The following is a 24551-nucleotide window of genomic DNA, read 5'->3' as shown; positions in this document are numbered from 1 at the left end:
CCATCTTTCAGGTACAAGTTCATCTTGTTTCATATATCCAAAGATTTATTTATTTATTTTATATATATACATTTATATATTTATTTATTTTATATTTTGATATCTCTCTGATAAGTTTGTGTTTCCAGACTAATGATGCCTTCACCTGAACTGATGTGTCTTTTTTGACTCATATTGCGAGTTCCAAATGCAAATCCAAGACTTTATACCTTTTACTCCAGATCTTTTATCTGCTTAATTAGTTTTGCTATAATGAGGGAACAGGCCTCACCTGGCCATGAAATAGCTTGTTATTTGACTGAAAATGGAAAAGATTTAAGCTGACAGTCTGCACTTAGATCACATATCCATTGTTTGATTTGAAATCTGACTCTGTCTCACCCTGTCCCTAGGATCTACCTCTGTCACACCAGTCCTCTGCATGTCCTCCTTCGCTACATCCATGAACCTTCTCTGAGGTCTTCCTCTTGTTCTCCTGGCTGACAGCTTCATATTCACCTTCCTTTGTCCAGTATATCCACTATCTCTTCTCTGCACCATGTCCAAACCCTCTCAGCCCTACCTCTCTAACTTTGTCTTCAAACTCACAACTCACTGCTGTCTCACGGTCCTCATATTAAACAATCAAAAAATGATATAGAACTTAAGGGGAATGTTCTATGTCACAGTATTACAGTGTCACAGTATGTCACAGTGCTCCAGGATGACACATAAGAAAGTAACAGCTTTCTAACAGAAAGTTTTTGATCTTGGAATATGTACGTAGTAGTACCCACAGGCAGCCTGAAGGGGGCGACAGACTACCGGTTGCGCTGCTGCAGACAGAGGAAGAGGGTCTGCGGGTGCAGTTCATGTTAGCCTTCACTATTGCTGTTAGCAGGCACCACTGACAAGTGCCTCGCACAGTGTACTTCTAAAACGCGTTTTTGTTTATTAAACCAGCTTTAAGAGTTCAAATCGAGGGTCTTAAACGATTCCTGCGCCAAGATGAGCTTCCTGTTGTAAGTAAAAAAAAAAGTTTTTGCTTTTTTAAGCGCTCGTTGAGTTACAGCCGGAGCTTGCGGTTAATGTTAGCTGCGCTTCTGCGAAGTTCAGTCAAGGGAAGTAAGCGGCGATAAAATAAGACACCGCTACATAAAGAGGTCAGCTACCCATCCCAGTCTTAGTATAGTTTTAAGTTATGTTAAAGTCACCCATTTCTTACGCAGAGCTACCACTGATGATTGTAACATGATCGGGAAACTGTTGATTTACAGTTCGCCACAACTCGCGAACTATAACTTTTTAAAGTAGTGAGTTAGTACGTGCTAACTTTGCTAGCCTGGTGAGCAGCGCTAACTCGCGTTTGGTTAGCCAGCTTAGCTCATATAGTCACTCTCTAATTGACTTAAGCGATGCTAGACATTCAATTTTTAGTTATGAGCCACACCTTTGGAGGTCTAATCTCGCTGGGTTGTTATAAAGTGTAAAGCAACGCCGCTAATTAAGTTTCCGTTGTTTACAGTAATACCGTGACACTGGTGTATTTCCTGTCAGTGGGTATACACTATGATGTGGTTGAGTCACGGCTCTGACGCTGTGGAAACCAAAGTTTTTGGTTTGATAGCAAACGCTGCAGCGGTCATCCATCACGAGTTTGGATTCAGCGTGAAGTTCATGGATGTCCACCACCAAGCTTGCATCTGCTGAGTGCACACATGAATAGGAGTCCTCCTGTGTTTAGATCAAGGCCCAGGAAGAGGATCTGCTCTAAGATTAGCCTTTTAAAAACAACACTTTAGAGAAAAGTCTCTTGTTTATATAGTTCACTATCACAAGTTCAGTTTTTATTGTGTTCAGCTCCCTGTCCTGTTACACATTTGATTTGACAGTCTTACCCCAAAAGACCTTATAAAGGAAAAAAATAAAAGAGGAAGGAAAACACATGAAAGTCAGCCATGCAGGGATCAGACACAGACAGATCAACATGTCCAGTTAACAGTATATTTATCAGATATCAGATATTTAAGATGTAAAAATTACATTGTCAACATTTGAAGGGCAGACGTTAACCCCGCAGGGGGCAGACAGATATGGCCTGTGCCACATGACCACCGTGAAGACAATATTTCTTAGATCCACTTTGATTTCTTTCCAGTGGTAGTCGCTCATCTAAGACCTTCAAGCCGAAGAAGAACATCCCAGAGGGCTCCCACCAGTATGAGCTGCTGAAACATGCAGAGGCAACGCTGGGTAGCGGAAACCTGAGACAGGCTGTCATGCTGCCAGAAGGAGAGGATCTCAATGAATGGATTGCAGTGAATAGTGAGTGACTTAGTACACACACAGTATCCAACTAACCAGTTAAAGTTTGTACCTGTGCCCAGTGTTAGTATGAATCATAAATAAAATAGTTCTGTACAGGTGCTGCACATTTGCACCACCCTGTGGTGTGAAAAGAGTAGTAGGGTCATAGAAGAGTGCACACAGCTGGCAAACTGGTAAATAATTGGTTGTTGCATTAAGCAGGGATTGTAGAATTACATGTTTTATATATTATCTCTAATAAAATATGGTATGTTTAAATATATTGCTTATGTGCATTTTGTGCTTTTAAATCTATTAAACTGTGAGTGTAGATGATACTAAAATACATATTATAATCTAATTTGTTGCAAACCCCCCCCTCCCAGTTCTTTCTTCATAATAATAACATGCATAAATTCTGGATAAAACAAATAAGTATTTACTCTTTCCATTAGCGGTGGATTTCTTCAACCAGATCAACATGCTGTACGGTACCATCACCGAGTTCTGCACCGAGACGAGCTGCTCCGTGATGTCTGCAGGACCAAGGTAACGCCAGTCATTGTCCTCCTCATGTTTGTGCTCTTAATTTAGAGCAAGTATTTTCACTAGGGCATATTTAACTGAAGTCACTTTGTGACACAGCAGGAAAACCACGGGTGTTTAGTTGCTTTATCGATTTGTGTGGTTAATGATGTACACGATGGCCCACTGTCATGCGTATATGGGTAATGTCAAGAGCCATCTGTAAGATTGATCAATTCAACACAACAACACCGAGACTAGGGCTGCAGCGATTAGTCAAGTAATTTGATTATAAAAAATTCTCGACACAAATTCTTTGCTCCAGTGCTTCATTTAACTGTAGCACGTAGGTGTTGCCATGGAAATGTGAGCCACATTTGTGACTAAAAACAGACCTGCAATACAAACACAATAAAAAGTTTGATAACATTAGATTGTATTAATTAATTCAATTAAAAACAAAACGTTAAAACTTTTTTTCACAAGCCAATAGAAATTTAGACCGGCCAGCAAAACTCAGAGGCAGAGTAAAGGTAAATTTTTTTGCCTTAGTTTAAATTTCATTTACATCTTATTTTGACCTTTGACTGTACTTGAGATTATTTATATATTTTTACATTTCAGAGAAGTGGATTTTTGACTTTTAAGACTTGGGTTATTATTGAGCTATGAGAGAAACATTTTTTAGTGTTTGATACCAAAACATAATGTTTTTGTTGAGGATTTAATCCCCCCCCCCCCAAACAAAAAAAAAAAAGACCAACAAAAGGAAAAAGCTAAATCTGTTTTGCACTGTGTGTCAGATAAAGCAAAATTCAGCTGACTCATTTCATGCGGGTCCACTTCCTGTGTTTTATCATCTCCACAATTAAATTTTATCTATTTATTTGCCGTTGTTTTACCAGGAAGTGTCACTGAGATAAAAATAGCTTTCTTTTACATAAGAGACCTGGTCCAGCTGTTAAGACCTGATGTCCTGAGTTAACTGCAGAATCAGATTCCCAGATCACATTTTTAGTGGTGAGATGGTTAAGTTAAATCAGCTTCAAATCAGTCATCTGAATGTCACATGAGGAACACGGGAATTCAATCTTGCTCGTGGACTCTGTAGAAGCTGTTTAGTTAGACTCTTCCCCTATCCTCTGTCCTGCCAAGACTTTCTGCGCTCAGTCTCTAATCAGGAGGAAGAGACGAGGGGGGTTCACTTCCTGTTGACATAGCCGCCATCAAGACTACGAAACTTCTGCATTTCCCTCTTCTGTTCTTTTTTTGGCCTGTCAGCTACCAGATGACGTTCCACTGTCCTGACAGATACACAGTTATATGCAGAGCTCTCATTTTTCTTCAGCAAGTCCAGTTTAACTAGTGAAACAAGGTGGTAATCTGAGAGATGACTACTGATTTTGTTCTTTCTCTGAAGGTATGAGTATCACTGGGCTGATGGTACCAATATTAAGAAGCCCATCAAATGCTCTGCACCCAAGTACATTGACTATTTGATGACTTGGGTGCAGGATCAGCTGGATGATGAGACACTTTTCCCCTCCAAGATCGGTGAGTTTTAACAAAACTTAAAGCTTTTGTTTGTGTTTAACAGATAGAGGGATGTTTCCTTTGACTTTACTTTTAGCCTGTGAGAATAATTATGGTGTTATTGGTCTTCTGTGTTTTTGATAAAAAGACCAAAGAGCAGAAATAAGTTTTTTAGCTGCACACTTGGCATTTAAAGCAATGCAATCCTAAACATACAGACAAGATAACCAAGGGCAGCAGGATAATGGTGTTGGCGGTCCAAGCCAGTCACATGACTTCAGTCCAGCTAAACTGTGTCTTGCATGCTGAGGAGCAGACTGATGCCAAGAAGCCCCTTAGACAAACAAGCTTTCTCTTTGTTCATTTTCTACAGCTGAGGTTTTAAAACTGGAAGACAGCGCATGAGAAGGTTACAGTTCTTGCTGCCAGTCTGTCTGTGAATGTGATACTATCACTTTTAAACTGGAAAAGTATCGCTTTAACTATCAGCATTGTAGTTTTATATCAAAACATCATTTTTTAAGCTAGGCAAATGAGCTAAAAGTCCAGCAATCCTCTGGATTTAGGATGAAATTCATAGTGGACATTGAGGCAGCGCATTCTCTTCTCTTGACATCAGCATTTTCCAACCCCTTCTCCCCTACAGGAGTTCCCTTTCCCAAGAATTTCATGTCTGTGGCCAAAACCATCCTGAAGCGCCTGTTCAGGGTTTACGCTCACATCTACCACCAGCATTTTGACTCTGTGATGCAGCTGCAGGAGGAGGCCCACCTCAACACCTCCTTCAAGCACTTCATTTTCTTTGTTCAGGTAGGTGGTTTGTGGTTCTACAGCCCCTTTCATACCTGGACTGTTATTTATATATATACTGATCTAAAGAGTCCCGAGTCATTTTTTCTCTTACTTGAGTAATCTTTGTGAGGGGGAACTAATAATGTTTCTGAAACTGTTTCCATTTGGCTCAGGTTTGAATAAAAGCATTTTTAAGATAGTGACAACTTCTTGTAATATATATCTACATTGAGCCACTTCCATAACTGATACCACATATTTTTGCAATGCTACCTCAGTCTGTAAGCAGTTAAATTAGAATACATGTGACTCATGCACATTCGCCTGACATGAGTATCTTGCTGCAAGACTCTTGTGGAGAAGACAGATGTAGTTAAAATCCTCCTGAAATGTTTGCATGTACACACACCTCCATGTAGAAATAGTAGTCATTACTCTGCTGAAAGCCATAATTAGAAAGTTAGCTCCCTCTTCTCATCCTTTTCATCTTGATCATGTGCACACTAATTCTCTGGCGTCCATTGCACATTAACTTTTAAGTGAAACTGTGATTGGCGACTTCTTTGGCCTCCCGGTTTATTTCTGTTCAGCAGTGTGCTGCGTGTGCCTGCACGGCTATTTTTGTCCACACGGTTCTCTTCAAGATCCTTAAATGTGGTAATGTCCACATAAAAAAAAAAAAAAGTAATGTGAAGAGCCAAACAGGGGGGAAAAAGTCACTTTTGAGGAAAAAAAAAAGATTGAAATTGATATTTAAACACCTTCACAGACCACACTTGTCACAATAGCTGACATTGCTCAAACACAGGAATAAGCTGAGCTACTCTCAGTTGCAGAACAAGATAAAACCACATCTTAATAGGGTGTGGCAGTAAATACTATGTGCTGTTAAGATGTCTTTTTATCATAGACTATACATAATGTACTTAAGTGTCTTGCGTCACACGTGCTTGATGCTAAATGCCAGTTTTAGTGCAGGTACTGATGCTCTAACTGCTTCAACAACAATAATAAGAGGCCATCGCCTGCAAAGAAAGGTCGACATACGCAGGATTCCATTAGCAGTCAGGATAAGCGGTCACACGAATATGGTTGTTAACCCAGGGTTTATGAATCTAGCACTCATGTTAAAGGGGTGGTGTTGGCAGCCATCACAAACATGCCTAGGTCTACTGTCACCAAAGCAGTTGAATTTACAGAAGATAAAACTATAATGCAGACAAAGCAGCCGTATGTGTGTCTGTAATAGGAAAAGCACAGTAGAGCAGTACAGTATTAAGGTCCTGTGTGAATGTGCAGTCAGTATGATGGGAAAATACCTGCTGTGTTAATAAAGTCAAGGCCGGGGGGTCAGTGAATACAGTCGTGTCTTAAAATCTATCTTTTATGACTGACATTCAGCGTGGACAGACATAGACTTTAGAAGTTACTAAAAAAAAAAAAAAAACTTTAGATGCTCCTGCTATCTGAGCATGGAGGCCTGAGGTATCTTCCATGAATCCATTCCTAATCTCGGACATAAGGTTATTTCTTCAGCGTAAATGACCAGGATACCTTGGTAAGAAGTGAACCATCCTCATAGTACAGAAACCAAAGTTAACCCTGAAATGACCCAAATCCTGGTTCATAGTACAGGCCTTGTGTTGGTTGTGGAGAGAAATTTTTATTTTTGAGCTTTAGTAAATGCTACACTTTTATTTTATAGTTTTACACTGTAAACTTAAAGGTTCCCTGTCTAGTTTTCTCCTAAATAGATAAATAATGTTTACATTAATCATTCACATTGTGTCTATCCATGAGGTCTGAGAACCATTTAATTAAACTTATAAAATATATCTTAGAAACTAATCTGGAATACATGTGTAATTTTTAAAAACTTTTTTCTTACAGGAGTTCAACCTCATTGACCGGCGAGAGCTCGCTCCCCTGCACGACTTGATCGAGAAGCTTGGATCAAAGGACAGATAGACATTTCATCACACGTCTTCCCTTCATAACATTTTTTTCTCCTTTTTTTCGCTGTCTGTGACCTCTTCTACCTCTGACTTCTAGCCTCAGCTCTGAAAATCTGTGCCTTCCTCTTCGTATCTCCTGAATCTTTGCTGTATTCTTTCCCTTTTGTTCCTTTCGGTTGTTTGCTGTCTTTGAGCCTCTGTTTTTTGTTTATTTTAGCTTCACAAGATCATAAAATAATTTTGTAGAGTAAACTTTTTTTTTATATACAGGACTGTGGTTAGTGACTCTTTAAGAGCAACCTACTGATTTTTTTTTTTTTTTTTTTCTCTCAATTGGACCAAGGACATTTGAAAGTTGAAGTGAAACACAGCTGATCCGCTGTAATTACAGAAACTGACCAAACGTAGGTTTTTCTTTTTCTTTTTTAACTCTCTGTCATTAGTTTACAGGGAGAGTAACAGGAAGGATTGGGGGTAGTGACGTTAACAAAGGTTTTCAAAGGGCTTTTGTAACATTACATGAAGGCAGGCAAAAAAATGTAACAGTATATTATAGTATATTAACAGTATATAGAGCTCTGTCACGCGCTAGTTGTGTATCTGATATCCCACACGCTAACAGGGGTCTGATTATGTGACGAGATTCAGTGATAGTTAATCGTAAGGTGCCTTTCCTCTTACACCATAAAAGAACATCATCTTAGACTCCAGTAGTTTCAGTTTGATCACACATTACTGTCTTTTTGCACTTTTTTTCCTTCCTTATTTGATTAAAATAGTAAAATGTGAGATATAGTGCTTTTATTTACAATTTGGTTCCACCTATAGCTTTTATAATGACCCTGTGAAGGGACTATGTAGTGTAAAGTCAACCTGTTAACAGCAAAATATAATCTGTGAACTTTTTAAAAAATTTTAGTTCTTTTCTGTGGTGCCGATTAAAGTCAGTGCTGGTACTTAGTTTCTTTGTTTTTCCTTTTATTTTCAAAATTTGTACTAAATATTCCCCCTGAAATGGACCATAGTGGATAATTATTACTATTATTACACCTGAGATGTATGCAGTATTTCAGGCATGGGCAGTTCCTCCGGCTTCAAACAGCAGGGCTGTTTGTACTACCATCTTTTTATAAACTGAAGCAGATTATATTCCTGCTGAATGCTTTGTCTGGTTTTATCAAGGGAATTCTTGTTGGACCTAAATTTCTATTGGACAATCACGTGACCAATTATGATCTTAAATTATGCACAACAGGAACTAACTATTAGATTTAGGGGCAGCAGGATTCATTTTATTTTTTGTTACCACTTTGTAAGAAAGACTTGTCGTCATACCAAGGTAAAGGTGTAATTGTAAACTTTTAGTTCACGGCTCACAAGATGCTAGTCAAGTCAGTACTCTGCAGGCATTTCCAGGCATTACCTTGAATCTGTATTCAATGACATGTTTTTGAAATTTATTTTCTTTTTTTTTTCCCCTCATGATTTTTATTTTTAAGATTTTGGTATGACGTTACATTTCATATTGCATTGCAAAATGTTGGCTTTATCTTTTGAATCTTGTTTAACAAAAAGGGCTTTGAAATGAATGAAACCAGTTTTGTTTTTGTTTTTGTTTTTTTGTTTTTTTGTTGTTGTCTTTTTTTTTATTGGACCAATTGTTGGCTGGTCATTCAGGCTAAGAAAGAGTTGTTTGTATGTACCACGTCCACACATTTGCTGTACATAAGATCAGTGTTTTCTCTGAACAAACCTGTGCCTTACCATAATGGAAGTGTCTGATATGATGGCATTGATAGATCAGAAACTCAATAAACACTGAAAAGACACTGCTGCTTGGTGTGTACTGCATTTCCATGACATGTCTTTTTAAAAGACTATCAATACCAATATTAGTGTTTCTGACAGTTCATTTAGTAACATGCAGCTGAGCAGTTTCCAGGGAATCATTTTGTAGGGCTTTTACGGGAGCAGATACTGGTGCTGATGCTGGGTTCATGGCTTTCGACTGCCCTGCACAGCTCTCCTTGAGTAACCGCCTATCTCCTGAGCAGGGAGACACAGCAGAACTTCTTGGGATGGCATGACAGGCTGCAGGTGCCATCAAGAACACTAGCAAAAGCGATACTAGAGAAAAATCAGTTAGTGATAAAGAGAGCAATATTCTAGTAACCATTTGCAAAGCCATTCCCTTATGCAGGTGGTCTTGTTAGCTCTGCAGTGCACCTGTTGTAGCTTTCATTTGCAACAAAGCACAAGAAGTAAATTCTCAGTGTTTGATGCTTCTATCTGGACAAACTGACATCCATTGAGTTTAACTGACTTAATTTTATAACGTTTTGACTGAACTTTGGCTTTATGTGATTGAGTAGTGTATGATAGTATCCAGGCTATGAATCTAAATGGGACTAAAGCTGGTAATTTGTTTGCGATCGCCACTAAATTGTAGACTTAAAATTCTAATAGTTTTAAAGATGGTAATCATTATTGTTATTTAATTTGAAACTATTATTTTTCTGGTTTTAAAAAAAGAAAACTGATTAACGACAATCATGTTTTGAAATGATAGGTTTAAATATCTAGCTAAATATACAATAAAATGTGCACTAAACCATTAAATGTGTAAGATTTCGGAGAAATAGGATAGAAAAAATAAAAATAAGTAGATTTACCCGAGACGTTTTCAGCCATTGCACGGTCCTCCTGTCAACCAATCAGAGATCAGTCTGGCGAGATAAGTGAAGCTTTTGTGCCCTGAGTTAAGACTTACAGTTAACTTTGACCCTTAACTGCTTCAACGTAAGTGGGTCCAGACCCCAAAATATAGAGCCTGCCATTCCGTTCGGTAGGTGTATTCTGGTTGCAATTTTATAAATTGTGACGAGACGCTTTGGTTTGGTTGAGTCATAAACTGCCTGACGAACTCCGCGTTGGGTGTCAATCTAAACCAGCTCAAGAAGGAAATAGCGAACTGTTTTTCTGGCTAGTTGTCGTCAAGTAGTTATCTGTCGTCTGTGAGTTTGGGTGAATATCATTGACTGATAAGCGCTAGCGTTAAATCGGTTGATTTGGCTTTACTTCTAACGGTCGGCAGAAACTATCTAAAGGGGGGGAAACGATGTTACATTAGCTTCTTGGCTTAGTAGCCTCTTCGTATGCGCTTATAAAGTTAGTTAGCTAGCGTTAACTTTGCGGTGATACCTAGTCGTGTATTCAATACGGGGTTATATATCTAGCAAAATAATAAGGAGCTAGCACAGTAAAACGTTTCGAGGTATTTCAGATATGCTTGTTAGTTATTACTGAGGAGGAATTTCCTTGCTAATTCAGGCCATCGTTGTCAGCTAACGTCAGCTACCTGCCTGAAACACTGGGTGAGCAAACCGAAAGTCCTGCTGCCAAGCAGTTTCAATGACTAACAACAGTGGCGGCCCATATAATGTCTGGGCCTATTTTAATAGAGCTCGATATAAAAAAAATATTATTGTCGCCCGATGTTCAAATGGCACCTTTTTCACGAATCATTCACACATATTCTTTAGCTTCAAACTGTAGCTCATATGAACGCCAAACTCACCAGAGAGCTGATTTAAATGTATCTTCCTCCTAACAACTTGCTGATTTGTTACTAACGTATTACTTTTCCCCCCACAGTCTTTGGTAAAATCATGGCAGATGAAAACACACAGTTCTGTGGCAATTGGTAGGTATAATATAATAGGTGGAATATTTTGCATCGCCCGATGAATATTTTTTATAGATTGACGTTATAAAAGGTTTCTTAATTTTCTTTGTCCCTTTAAGCAAACATGACATCCCTGAGGCCAATTTTACAACCCACGAGATTCACTGCAGAAGAAATATTTCTCTGTGTGATGTGTGCCAGGAGCCAGTACCCAGGTCAGACCTGCAGGATCACAAGCAGCAGGAACATACACAGGTAAGCCTGAAGAGGAGCGATGTAGACTTTCACATGATCTCTGCAATAGATAGATGTGTGCTCTCAGAGGTGGGGAATATATATATATATATGTGTGTGTGTGTGTGTAAAGAGAGAGAGAGATGTTATGAAGTTCAGTTTTATTTATTTACTGACAGCTCACAACAACTTTCCTCTCAAGGTGCTTTGTACTGTAAGATAAAGACCCTACAATTTTAGAAAGAAACCGCTGTAATCACACGATCCCTGTTGGCAAGGACTTGGCGACAGTGGGAAGGAAAAACTCCCTGGTTACAGGAAGAAACCTTCACCCGATCCAGGCTCAAGGAGAGGCAGTCATAATCTGTAACCTGTAGGGGAAAGATGAGAGCGCAGAGAGAGCTAAGACAAAAGACACATTATGGATGTGAGACACAAACTTGATAACTGCTAAAGACAGCAGTATAAACACACAGGTCTGAGAAGACCTCACGCAGCCTAGGCCTATTGGTGCATAACAAAGGGAATGTTAGGCCTACCTGATTCATCCCTAACTATAAGGTGGATCAAAAAAGAAACTTTTAAGCCTAATATTAAAAATAGAGAGGGTCTGTCTCCTAAATCCGAACTCGGAGATGGTTCCATAGTTGCGGGGCCTGAAAGTTGAAGGTTTTGCCTCCCATTCTATGTTTGAAAACTCATGGAGACTGAAGTTAACTTGCAGTGCGAGATTAAAGTGCTCTGTTAGGATAATAATATATAAGGGATATAACGGGGCCTAATTATTCAAGACTTTGTATGTTGAAAGAAGCTTTGTAAATTCAATTCTGAATTTATGAAAACATTTATTTGCTGTAAATTGATTCCACCACCCATTTGATTTCACTGGATTCTCTTACTTTATGACTCATTTGGTGTTACTTAACAAAAGGAAAGGGCTTAAGGAAATGAAAGTTGGCTAACTTGAAATGAAGAAATAGAAACTCAGAAGGAAGATGGCTGACAGAGATGTAATTGTGCGCAGGACATCTTGTCAGAAGGGAATAATAATGATAAAACACACGGTGATACATAGTCACTGCTTTTAAAAATATTTTTATGTACATTTTGTGTTTCTCAGTTGCTGAAATATTGTGATACATCACAGATGATTTTTTTTTTTTTTTTGTTGTTGTTGTTGCAGTGGTTCTCAAACTTTTTCTGAACCTGGAAAAAAAGTTTCATCCTGCTCTCTACAAGTTTTATTAATGTGTAAAGTGTAAAAAGTTAAAGTTAAAAAATGTAAAAGTTAAATTCTTTTCAAGTGCAAGCTCTGTTAGTGTGTTTTTTTGGGGTGGGGGTGGGGGGTTGTTGTTTTTTTCTTTATTTAAACCTTATTGGATTCCAAAGTGTCACAACAGTGATAATGTAATAAATCCTGTGCTTTTCATTTTAGATTACCTGCAAGTGTGGTTTGAAGATTGAGAAGAATAATTTGGATGCCCACCAGGTATTATTGGAAAGCCTTTCCATTCCTTAATTTTATAACTCTTAGCTTCGTTAATCTTCATTAAATCCTGCGTCTTCATGATGATTGTCTGTTGCAGAGCTCTGAATGCTCTCAGCGGCTGGTTCCATGCCAGTACTGCGAACTGGAGCTTGTCTTCAGTCAGTCCAAAGACCACGAGGATTATTGTGGAACGCGCACTGAGCCTTGTCCCTACTGCAAGTGCAATGTAATGCTGCGAGAACAAGCTACACATCCGGCCTTATGTGGAAGCCTCACACCGCCCCAAGAAAGAAACAACAGTAGGATGGGTCGAAGTCCAGGGGACCCTCAGTCAGGGGCATGGCTGGAAGCTCACTCTATTAGAAACCCCCTGAGAAGCCAAGAGAGAGGCCCGAAAAATAATAACGTCAGTGCAGCAGAGCAGCAGGTCTTTCCCCGACCTTCAGTTTATAATACTTCAAGGGGATTTCGGCCCTTAGGAGACTGGAGAAATATTTCACCACAGAATCCTTTCAGCAGCTGTGAGTGTTTTGATTGATACATTTTGAAACAGCAGCACACAAATGAATGCTCCAGAAATGTAACTAGCTGAAAAATTAAAATACTTTTATAAGGTGTTGTAGGTGCTTAAACTGAAAAATGTGTTATTTTACCCCATTGCTAGATAATTGCTAGGTATCATGATGATATCATCATAACGTGTGTTTTAGATCGGAAGCTTCAGGGGCCTAAGATGTACCTGTGTGCAAAATTTGGTTCCTCAACTCCTGATTGTGCGGGAGGACACACATACACAGACAGAACATACACAGCACTGTGTGTTTGTCTATATCAGCATAACCTCAGTGTTATTGGCAGTTTTCTTCAAAAACTTGTGAAATATTGCTCACACTTTAGGTCTCCTACTGTCATGTTTGTTTTTTAACTTTTACATTTTACCAAAAATAATTAAACAGACATTTATATTTTCTTTTACTCTACATTTTGCATAGAGATTAGAATGAATTTGCCATGCTGTTGAGTTATTTTCCTGAACTAATTATTATTATTATTTTTAAATATCTTGTACTTCCAGTGCTGGGGCAGAGTGATTTTCTGCACAGCAGAAGCGGCAGCACATGGGCACATACTGAGCACACTCTGGATGATGATTCATCTGGTCTGGACTACATGTTGGCTCTCAGCCTGCAGACTGAAGGAGACACAGGGGCCAGAGGTGTCGAGGGCAACGTGTGGAGTGGTATCTGGGATCACAAGATTGGAAAATCCAACACTTCTCTGTCCAACAACAACTATCCAGACTTCACTGTTGGATCGAGTACAAGTGCAGTGCAGGACCACGATCAAAAAGGTGAGTTAATGTTTGCTGGAAACATCAGGTTATTCGGATATCCATTTATTGATCATTTCAAATTGTTTCCCCAGATGCAATGCTGCCTTGTGAATTTTGCGAGGAGCTGTTTCCAGAAGACGACCTCATTTTACATCAGGTTTGAGATTGCCTTTGATTGGTGTTTCTTTGAGTCTCAGTGCTAACTCGATGTTACCACTCAGAGTTTTAGATGTCGGAAAGTTCCTTTAAATCGGCTGAGCTAAAACCTGAGTGGGGTCACAGAATACACGATGGACAAAAGCACTACAGTCACATGGTGCCTGAAAAGACTGCCGTGTGTCACAATTATACACTTAGACAATCGTTGCTTTGAATAATAATAAGGATCTTTTGCTGATTTTCTTCACGTCCAACATTTCTAAACGTTGTTTTACTTCCGCCTGTAATAAGGCATGGTGTAAGTTTAGAGGGGGCCAGTTTCAGCAAATGAAAATAAAAAGGAGCAGTTCATCCTCCCCAGACTTATCAAAGTAAAAGCTTATATTCATTTGCTTGCATTTTGGTGTTTATTGGCTGTATAATCAGTGAAACAAAAAATATTTAAAGTTGGTTCTTTGAGAACAAAACATATCAGTATTCATAGCAAATCTATGTCAAGTTGTCTTTGGAAGGAAAACACAAAGCATAAATCATCAAAGAACTCCTAGGAACTGTATTTCCAAGTAACATTAAACTGCTTTTATTCTCACAGAGTGGTGATGTTTAACCTAAAAAACTCGGTATAACTTTAAAATACTGCTTGCAACTAACTCCCCTGTAATTAAATGAAATTTCAATGCATTTTAATTTGAAATTACAATCTAATTATATTTACCCACTAATACCTAAAGGTAGGTACATGTGAATAAGGGGCTTACAAGTCAGGCTTTTACAGGAAACAAAGAAATAATTATACTGTAATTAAATTAAAGTAGCATGTAAATAATTTTACATATTGCATGAGTAAAACGATTTCGTACTTTGTGGTACACGGGCTGTATTATGGAGTGGATTAATGTTGCCTTTTTACGTCTTTATTTTATTTTTATTGTATTTTTTTACATCTATATTTAATATTCATTATGTTGACGTGCATTATGGATGCACAGCCACCCTCCTGTTAAAAGCTGACTTGCTGCCCCGTTATTCTAATGTGCCCAACCTTTTAAGCATTTGTAGGTAAATATAATCGCTTTTTTTTTTTTTTTTTTTAAATAAAATACATTGAAATGCCATTTAACTTCTGGGGAATTATGCTCTAAGTCGTGGGCTATTATAAAGTATTACCATTATAAACTATTAGCAAAAACTCCATTGTATTTCAGTGCAGAAGTCTTCACGCAGAAGCCCAAAACACCATAACACATAGGTGCACCTGTCCAGGTTTTCAAGATTCCTCCTATTGGTGGAGCTTCTCTGGTGGAAAATGCCACTTTCATCCTAGGTGGAAGCTTACCATTAGTGGAACGTCATTACAAACGATCATGTATTCCTTATAAAGTCCTGTTTTATTTTCTGATGATGGCTTGTGTGGTGAAATGCATTGGATTTCTTTTGTTTTGTTTTTTAGTTTGAACAGTTAGTTAGAATACAGGCGTTGTGAATTTTATTTAAAGAGACGGTGCCTTTGATGATTTTACCCTGTCAGTCAAGTTATTTTAAATAAGATATTGCCATTTTTGTTATAAATGTAAAATGTTTAATCACTAACTCGTTAATTTCTTTTTTTCTTTCTTTCTTTCTCTTTTTTTGACTAATGAACTTAGATATTTCTGATGGCGTCCACCCAGAGGCTACACCTTGAAACTAACCTTTATGCATATCTGACAGGAAATCATGAGATATTTCCTCTTAGAGAAACATTCATTTACTCAGTCTAAAAGACCTGCTTCAGCCTGCCAAGTAACTTCAGCTGACATTTTCAGATATTTTCCCTCTTTTGGTCTGAGTCCAGCCTCAGCTTTAGTTCATAACCTCTGTGTATTTCTGGTTCTCTTTCTAAGCCTTCTGCACACACTGCTGCCCTCTCAGTTGGCACTCTGTATTGTTAAATGACAAGTAATTGTGTGTGCTGCTCAGTGTAAAATGCTTAGATCCAGACTGATATCACACAGCGTGCAAACATTTGCATACCTTTGGTTTATCTTCGATTGTTCACAGTCCACTTAAACTCTATGCATGTTGGAGCACATGCCTTATTTCCATCTATATACATCCATAACATGACAACTTAACTTACGTAGGTTTCAACAGTGTCCACTTTTCTCTGTTTCAGACTGGATGCAGTCCTGCTTCGGCCTTTGCGTCTTTCAGCAAACAGCCCTCATCTCCACCTAAAGATGACAGGACCAGCTCCAGTACTTCAGGGCTGATGCACAGCCTTCCTGACACACTCGCTTCTAATATCCCCACCTTCCCGCGGTCAGTCTCCCCAGCGTCCTACAGTCCTCCAGCCAGTCCACTAGAGGGCGATGTGGTCATACCATGTGAATTTTGTGGAGTTGCTCTTGAAGAGGCTGTAGTCTTTCACCATCAGGTATTTCACTCGTCTAATTACCCAGCCAATACAAAACTCCCACTTCATGATGACTGTTAGGAACTCTGTGTTACCTTTTAAAATGTGTTCAACTACATGTGTATGTATTGGGGTTTTTTAAAAAAGTTTTATTTATTTTGTTTGTTTGTTTTGTTGTTCTTTAATACAGGACAAATGTGATATGCGGCCCCAGAGTGCTCACCCTCTGAATAACGTAACAAAAGCATCGATCAAAAAGCCACTAAGCCCTGGTAGAGAAGCCTTTGGGCTGCCGTCCCCAGAGTTTCAGAGGAGAATAAGGCACCAAGGTAAAATCTGACATTTATTCAGAAACCTGAAATATGGGAATAAATAACTGACTAATTCTGAGAAATCTAAATATGCCATTTGCAGTGATGTAGTAATATATGGAGACATTGTTTTTTATATGAGCAGAAATAATTTTGTAAGTCTGTGTTTCAACAGTGATTAAGCGATTTGACGCACTTGTGTTTAAATGACATTTAAAATGTCTTTGTTCTCATGGTTTAGTCACGTTTTGGCATTTTAACCTTTAACAAAAGCAGGGGAAAGTGTGTGTAAGTGTGGGGGGTGGGGGTGGGTGACAGACGGCAAATGGCCTGGGTGGACATAAATCTAGGCCACTGCATTAGCCTTCAGTATTTGGGTCACGAGCTCAGCCAGGTGAGCTGTAACAGCACATAAATCTAAAACAACTTTGTTCAGCAAACGAGCCTTCATCAGGGAGTTAAATGTGATCACAGCATGAGAATAAAATTGATTTAGATATTTTATGTTTATGTGTGTTTAATTGAGTTTTCGTTTGTACTTGTGGTTAGATAAAATCAGAATTAAAGAACTGTTCAATTCAGTTTAAAGAAACTTCATACATAAAGCTAGAATACCTTTCATGCAGTATCAGCAAACACGTTTGTATAACTTGTTAAAGGTTTGTGTTGTTTGCATTTTATTTGGGTTACTAGATACTGTATGTCCAGTTTTTCTTCTGTTGTATCTACATCTGCATTTGTTTTCATTTACACCTTTTCTTTTTTTCTTTCTTTTTTTTTTAAATTCTCTTGTATATAGCAGACTTCTTGGATGAGGACTTTGCATTTGACAGGGAAACACCATCAGGGCAAAACCAAAGGGGATGGCAGAAAAGCTGCATCGGCCAACCGAATCAAAGGAAGGCATCAAACTTTGATGTTTCGCTTAAGAACAGACCTCAGCAGGGCGGAGAAGAAGAAGGGACTCACTTTTCTTTCTGTGACACAGACAAGAATGCATCTCTAAAGGGGTAAAATAATTATATGTGCAAATATTTTTTTAGCTTTACATGACTGTTGTTAGTTTTTAAAAAATTATTAAATATATACTTTTTGCTGCATTTTTAGTGATATTTTCCCTGTGACTCTTAACAAGTAGTAAAGAAAATAGATGAATGGACCTGATATGTTATTAATATTCTCATTTAAATGTATTTTTCCACCAGACTTCATTATCCAGAAAACAAAGAAGGAAGAGGTAACAGAAGGAATCAAGTATCAAAGGTACACAACTTTTAAAATCCCATTCACCTACATTGATATTTGTTTGCATGTTTGTAGGATCAGAGCATGTACATGGTGAAAAAGCAAAAAGTTAACCCAGGCAACACCAGCTAATTTTCCTGCTTGTTATTTTGTTTTTTTGTTTGTTCCTCAATTGTTTTTGCCAAAACTTAAACTTTAAATTAATGACAGAGCAGTAGGATAAAGTTAACCTATTCAAAGTAACCTGTTAATAATAAAATAAAATGTAAAAAAACAAAGCGAAAGCCGAAACTTTTTGTTTTGCAGGTGGCATAAAAAAGTAAAAGTAGAAAAAATTGAAGTTAAACCAAATAAGATGTTTCTGCTAATAATCCTAATTTGATTAACAATAAAAACACAGCACATTCATGCATAACGAGTGACGTACCTTGACAGTGTCTTTACCTTCCAAACAGTGCATACACTGTGCACAATCTCTACTGACATACATTCGGTGGTTTATAGTATAGCTCTGACCATAAAACCACAGCCTCTGTGCACCAGTCTGTGCACACTGTTCTTTACTTTAAACCAATCACAGCACAGGAATCTAACCTGTTTATCCTCCACTAACCTGCAGAGGATTTTCATGCAGCCTTTAAATAGCAGTTAGTCTACCTCAGTTTGCTTTGCAGCAAGTTTGACAATATGAAAAAAACATAATGTCACATGTACAGACCCAATATCTGATTTAAAAACATGAGGACTTACATGTAAGCTTTAAATTTACAGTTTATCAAATCCCACTAAGCAATTCTTACCTTTAGATTAACCTCTCTTCTTTCTCTCCTGTCCCCTTTCTTATCTTTCTCCATCTGGGAGTGAAATACAGCAGCTGGACCTTTAGCTGATGTTTGTTGAGCTGATTTAAAAACGCTGCATTTGTAATGACCTCACATTCCCTTAATGCTTACTCGTCTTCAGTATGGCTAGCGAGATGCTGAAGTACCTCAACAAACAACTGTAGGAAGGAAAAGCAAAGAGTAGTGAGAAAACAAAAACTATTCAAGTACAGGTACCTGAAAATTGTACTTAAGTACAGTATTTGTACTTTGTTACTTTCCACCTCTGCCAATTAACATAATGTTTATTTTACTGGTCTGTACACTAAATCACCAGATTATTTCATCTCTTATCTTATTTGTGACAGTGTTGCATTTAGGGCTGCCACGATTAGTCGACTAGTCACGATTACGTCGACTATCAAAATCGTCGACGACTGATTTAATAGTCGACGCGTCGTTTGAAGCTTTGTAAGATCACAAAAGACGCAGGAATAAGTGGCAGGATTTAAGAGTGTAATAACGGACTGAAACAGAAGATGGCAGTATTGCATGTACAAGGATGTCAGCTACCGTTAAACCCCGAAGAAGAAGAAGAAGAAGCAGCTGTGTCCCAGAATTCATAGCGCGGCCCAGCGCAGTTTCCAACAATGGCGGCAGCTAGTTAGTTTTAATGTTACTCTTATTATTCTTTCTGGGTCACAAAATAAACGTTTAACATATTTTCAGGCGAGAATGTAGCTGTGTAAACCTCAAATATCTGCTCAGTTTATCAGGACACCACATATTTTCAAAAGCGCTCCGACGTTTTCAGAGACGTCTGTTACCCACTAGCTCGTTAGCGAGCCGGGGGCGAGGCTCACTAGAGCTGTGAGAACACCGGACTCCCCGCAAATCGTTTTCAAACCCACCGCTGTCTTTCGCTACTCAGGTTGAATATATATGAGTCACTTAGATAACTTAAAATGTTATTGTTTGGCTTTTTTTTTTAGTATTTTATTTGTTCCTGAGTAAATCAGTTTGTCTGAGATTAAAGTTATAGTTTTTACACAGCTGAATAAACGTCAAGCAGACAGCTGATTATCAGAAATGTGAGATGCTCCAGAATATACTCCAGTGTCCTGTTATATTTTAGATAGCAAGGAGTTTATTAAACTCCACCGAAACAATCTGAAAACTTCATTAAAATTTAATAAACTATCATCTTGTCTTTATTTTTAGTTAGCACAGACCTTAAACACTTAAAGCTGTAAGCTAATGATAGTTATATTAGAGCAGATGCTGCTGGTGCAATAAGCTGTAGTTTTACGTCTAATGGATGATGATCTGATTAGTCGACTAATCGCAAAAATAATCGGTGACTAGTCGACTATCAAAATAATCGTTTGTGGCAGCCCTAGTTGCATTTCACTGCTATGGTTTTTAGGTTCTTTATAGATTTTTAATCACCATTTTATCAGCACTATCTGATAGCATCTCTGATGACAGTAGACGACACTCGTAGGGATTATTTTGGACAGGAACAAAAGTCACATGAGGGGTGAAGCGCCCCTTTTTATGTGGGCACACAGCTTAACAGAGAAAGTTGATAACCACTCGTGATACCTGTTATCTCTGACTGGGGTTTAGGTTTTGTTAAACCAGCTAGCACAAAGAAAGAACTTTGTTCAACGCCCCTCTGTGAAACTTTCACAAGGAAAACATTGAGGATAGAGCAGGTCCAAAACAGCAGGTCATGGGAGCTCTTGGTAACATTTACTGAAAGTGGTCCAAGTCATAGCAACCAGTGAACCCAGCAACGGGGTCATGGGTGACAAAAACCTATTTATATGTCTATGGTGCAGCTAGGCCATCACAAAAGAGCCATTACCGCACAAACTGCTCCAAATCATACTGCTAGCTTTGATAGATGGATCTCACGCTGCATCACAGCTGTTTGCAGTTCTGTCCAATGTGCACAAAAGGTGGACCTTACCCAGTAAAGTAAGGCCAGCACTATGCTAAAAAGAAGGTTTGATAGAAATGTAACTGCACACTGATGCAGACCATGTGCGCTCTTCATGGTGATCATAGGATGATGCAAATATAAATACAAGGATGTAATTATTACTATGAAATAAGTGAGATCATTAATTCTCTGCACACAGAACGAGTTAAAAAAAGAAGAAGAAAAGTTTGAAGACATTTGATCGCAGAATAACTGTATAATTAACGTGAGGGCCACACAGCATGATTTTAAAAGCATTTTCACTTTTTTTTTTTTCAACTGCAGTTACCCAAGAAGCAAAATGAAGAGCAGGACGAAGAGTGAGAGCTGAGACTGGTGCAGAAATGGAATAACCAAATCTTCTACTCTTCTGCTTTTCGTGTAACTTTTTGCACTTTTTGAAACTTAATGAAACATATAGCTATCTGCTAAGTGCCTGTGAGAGTGTTTGGATTTTAAAGTTTATATCTTGAGGAATTTTACTCTTAGTATAAAAAAATAGAGTGCCCCTATTATGCTTCTTTGTAGCTTTGTAATTTTTATTTTGGGAGACTGCTACAGTAAGCTTACATGCCTTAATGTTCAAAACTACAATTTTCTCAAACTGTATACTTGTGAAATCTTCAAAAGCTCCCATTTAAGCTCCTCTCATTTTAAGAACCCCCGTTGCACAAAACCCTGCTCTGATTGGTCAGCTGGCATGAAAGCAAGGACAGCTCTGATTATATACTTAAGATAGTCCAGAATAGAGAGAATTTTGATTACTTCTAACTTTCTGTGATTAGTTTACATGTAAATATAAATGAAATCACAGCACAACCATTATCTCTTACTTATCTGAACCATCATGATGTGGCTGTTCTAACATCAAGATTATAGGAGTGCTGAACTCTGCCTCCTCAGATATCAGGGGTGCATGAAGACTCCTGCATACCGTCTTTCAGTCAGCAGAACATTTGGCATGCTTTGCTCTAAACTAAGATATTTTGGAATGAGCAGAAATGACTCTACTGTGAAAATCATGGCAGACTGTGAGGCAGCTGCTCGTTCTTTGTTTGAGGGAGTGCCAGTCTTGTGGCATTATAGGAGTGTGGTGCATAGCGATCTAGAATGAGTTCAGGAGCAGTGTTTTCTGGGGGTTGTAACTCCTTATGGACTTTATAACTTTGCAAACCTGCACAGAAAAGCTAAATAGTGTAGCCAGGGTAGCGTCACCTGTTCATTAGAGAAGTCCTGTTAGGAAGCCTCGAGCTGATCTTTAAAACTGCACACTCACTAGTTATCAATTTCTGATTGACAAGATGCTGACAGATGACTCCGACAAGGAGCATAATTTATAAAATGAACTTCATGTTTTATCCAGTATGAGCTGAAGCTAGCTACTGAGCCCATAAATACTCCTCAGGGTAGGTATCCCGAGAGCCAAGGAGCCGAGGACCATTTTTCACATAGCCTACAACCAGAGGAGACTGACCGCTTAAAAGGATGCAGGCCTGAGGCATACCTGGAGGTTATGTCCATCATTCACATACAGATTATATGCATAACACACTAAAGAATAGGGAAAGCCTACAAAGTATAATAGGGGCACTTAAGTCTGTTTGGTTTATTCATACATATTCTACTTTATATCAGATGTTTTATGGCTAACATGAAGCCTTCACTATAAATGCTAAGATGGACTTAATTTATACTGAATATAAGGTTGTTGTTTTTTTTTTAAGACCTTAAAAATCACATCTTGGTTTATGAAGAAAACTGTGTGTGTGTCAAGGGCAGTCACCCGACCCCAACAGTGTGCATTTGTTAGACTTTATATTTCGTTTGTTACTCGAGCCTATTATTGTTACGTTTAATTTTTTTTTTTTTTGTAACCACTATTTGCCGTTTCTTCGTCTTTCTATAACCTAAAGCACTTTGATAGATTTTACATTTAGTTTAAAGGGCTTGAGGAACAATTTTAATTTCTACATCTTTGACCAAGAGAAGATTTTCCGGTTCGATTGAACACTTGTCTTTTTATACTGTTAAACTTTTGTCTTTAATAATTTGTTTGTAACTACTCAGTAATGTTTTCATTTGTATTTAAATACCATCATATCTCGGATCATATAGAATTCATATAGAAAGCTTATAGAATTATATTTGTGGTGTTATAAGATGTTTTCTAATATTTTATGAAGTAGTGTTAAAAGTTTTGTATGTTTCTCCTCTAAGTAGTTAGGATAGATAGGATGTATTTTGTGTGTAACATAGGGCCTGCTCATATAATGAGATCTGCACATTTTGCCTTTGTGATCAAAATGCCCAAGTAGACAGCAGCTCATGAGCGAAATCACCTTGTGTGTTGTTTTTGTTGGATTTTAGGCTGACGTGCTGTTTAAGAACAGCTGTCTTGATGCTCTTTGTCTTGTGTAGTTATTAAAAGTTTTAAGGCGCACTTTGATAGTTTTGTGACTGGTGTTTGTATTTTCTTTTCCATATACATCACATGAATAAACCTGGTTGTAACAAAGTGGCAGAAAGACTAAAATATCTGCTCATGTTCTTCACTTAATCCACTGCTCATTTCTTTTCTACCGCCAACAGCGTGGCTAGGGAAGTGAAATACTAGTGTCTCTAACAGTAAGAATACAGTATAAATGTTTTTATTTTAATAATATTTAAAATGTTAAATTTTAATATATTATATATTCATTAAATGTAAAGTTAAATACCTGTATGTCAAGACTTATTTTGTTTTAATTTGGATGATTTTTGGGTTAAAGTGCATGAAAATCAGAAATCCAGAATCTCTGATTATTTATTTATTAATTATTTTACTTTAAGTTTGAGTAAATTGCTTTGCTTTCTGTGTTAAACTGAGTGTATTTAGGCACGTAGGCATGCTTGAGATGACCTGCTGAAATTCAAACTGAGCATCACAATGAGGAAGAAAGGTAATCTATGTGACTGTGAACGTAGCTTGGTTGTTGGTGCCAGATGGGCTGCTCTGAGTTTTTCACAAACTGCTGATCTGGGATTTTCCCACACTACCATCTCTGGGGTTTACAGAGAACCGTCCCAAAACAGAAAATATCCTGTGAGTGGCAGTTCTGTGAGTGAAAATGTTTTGTTGATGTCAATGGCCAGAGGAAAAAGGCCAGACTGCTTCAAAAAAGTAACTCAAATAACCAATCGTTACAACCAAAGTATGCAGAAAAGCATCTCTAAATGGACAACATGAGGGACCATGATGCAGATAGGCTACAGCAGCAGAAGACCACACTGGTTATCACTTCTGTCAGCTAAGAACAGGAAACAATTTGCAAAACCTCATGAATAGATGATTGGAGAAATGCTGCCTGGTCTGAGTCTTGATTTCATTCAGATGGTAGGATCAGAATTTGGTGTGAACAACATGAAAGCATGAATGCCTATCAGTGGTTCAGGCTGCTGATGGTGCAATAGTGTAGGATACATTTATTTGGCACACTTTGGGCTCCATAGTGTCAAACAGTCCGACTGTCATTGCTGACTATGTCCATAACCACAGTGTAACCTTACTCTGATGTCACAACGGCCAAATAGTCTCAAACTGATTTCTTGAACATAATGACTTCACTGTACTCAAATGACCTCCACAATCACCAGATCTCAATCCAACAGAGCACCTTTGGGATGTGGTGGAGTTGTGTGATGCTATCAGTGTCAACATAAACCAAAATCTCTCTGGAACATTTGCACAAAATCTTGAATGAAGGCAGTAGTGAAGGCACACTTTGGGCATCAGTTTAGCTTAGTGGGGTGAGTGGATGTCCA

At 38.2% G+C, this 24551-nt stretch overlaps 2 protein-coding genes and 1 long non-coding RNA gene across 9 annotated transcripts; 2 read left to right on the top strand and 1 right to left on the bottom strand.

Moving 5' to 3' along the window:
- The first annotated feature begins 517 nt into the window (after positions 1-517).
- Positions 518-8920, top strand: LOC146697032 (MOB kinase activator 1A). Its single transcript, XM_085475470.1, has 6 exons — positions 518-1001; positions 2138-2304; positions 2742-2835; positions 4232-4365; positions 4991-5154; positions 7027-8920. Exons 1-6 carry the CDS (start codon positions 988-990, stop codon positions 7102-7104), a joined length of 651 nt encoding a protein of 216 aa, XP_085331596.1. The 5' UTR covers positions 518-987; the 3' UTR covers positions 7105-8920.
- Positions 1970-10742, bottom strand: LOC146697031 (uncharacterized). 2 transcript variants are annotated; one of them, XR_014923357.1, is made up of 3 exons: positions 10669-10742; positions 2730-2822; positions 1970-2261 (listed from the first exon to the last, which is right to left on the bottom strand). It is a non-coding gene; the product is annotated as an uncharacterized LOC146697031 (long non-coding RNA). The 2 variants fall into 2 exon arrangements; XR_014923356.1 differs by lacking the exon at positions 10669-10742 and adding an exon at positions 9764-9828.
- Positions 9802-23190, top strand: trafd1 (TRAF-type zinc finger domain containing 1). Of its 6 annotated transcripts, none has more exons than XM_085475468.1 (12): positions 9802-9890; positions 10746-10794; positions 10896-11031; positions 12446-12499; positions 12597-13020; positions 13575-13850; positions 13925-13989; positions 16147-16407; positions 16577-16715; positions 17497-17707; positions 17903-17960; positions 21036-23190. In XM_085475468.1, the coding sequence occupies exons 2-12, from the start codon at positions 10760-10762 to the stop codon at positions 21072-21074; spliced, it is 1698 nt and encodes a 565-aa protein (XP_085331594.1). In that variant the 5' UTR covers positions 9802-9890; positions 10746-10759; the 3' UTR covers positions 21075-23190. The 6 variants fall into 6 exon arrangements, with proteins under 6 accessions (XP_085331594.1, XP_085331590.1, XP_085331595.1 ...); XM_085475464.1 differs by having other exon boundaries at positions 9881-9936; XM_085475469.1 differs by lacking the exon at positions 9802-9890 and adding an exon at positions 9983-10465 and having other exon boundaries at positions 17500-17707.
- The last annotated feature ends 1361 nt before the right edge of the window (positions 23191-24551 follow it).

Source organism: Copadichromis virginalis, linkage group LG12, assembly GCF_057382275.1.
Source record: "Copadichromis virginalis isolate Kocher_CV1m ecotype Utaka linkage group LG12, C_Virginalis_male_GT1.1, whole genome shotgun sequence".
Taxonomy (NCBI): domain Eukaryota; kingdom Metazoa; phylum Chordata; class Actinopteri; order Cichliformes; family Cichlidae; genus Copadichromis; species Copadichromis virginalis.
The sequence above is the reverse complement of the archived record's forward strand: the minus strand, read 5'-3'. Positions and strand labels throughout refer to the sequence as shown.

Bases quoted from the DNA above. Each gene is read 5' to 3' on its own strand.
- LOC146697032 (XM_085475470.1), top strand. The intron at 2,305-2,741 runs GTGAGTGACTTA...TCTTTCCATTAG, and splicing joins TGAATGGATTGCAGTGAATA to CGGTGGATTTCTTCAACCAG. The intron at 5,155-7,026 runs GTAGGTGGTTTG...TTTTTCTTACAG, and splicing joins ACTTCATTTTCTTTGTTCAG to GAGTTCAACCTCATTGACCG.
- trafd1 (XM_085475468.1), top strand. From the start codon at position 10,760: ATGGCAGATGAAAACACACAGTTCTGTGGCAATTG. The intron at 16,408-16,576 runs GTATTTCACTCG...TCTTTAATACAG, and splicing joins CTGTAGTCTTTCACCATCAG to GACAAATGTGATATGCGGCC. The intron at 16,716-17,496 runs GTAAAATCTGAC...TCTTGTATATAG, and splicing joins GAGGAGAATAAGGCACCAAG to CAGACTTCTTGGATGAGGAC.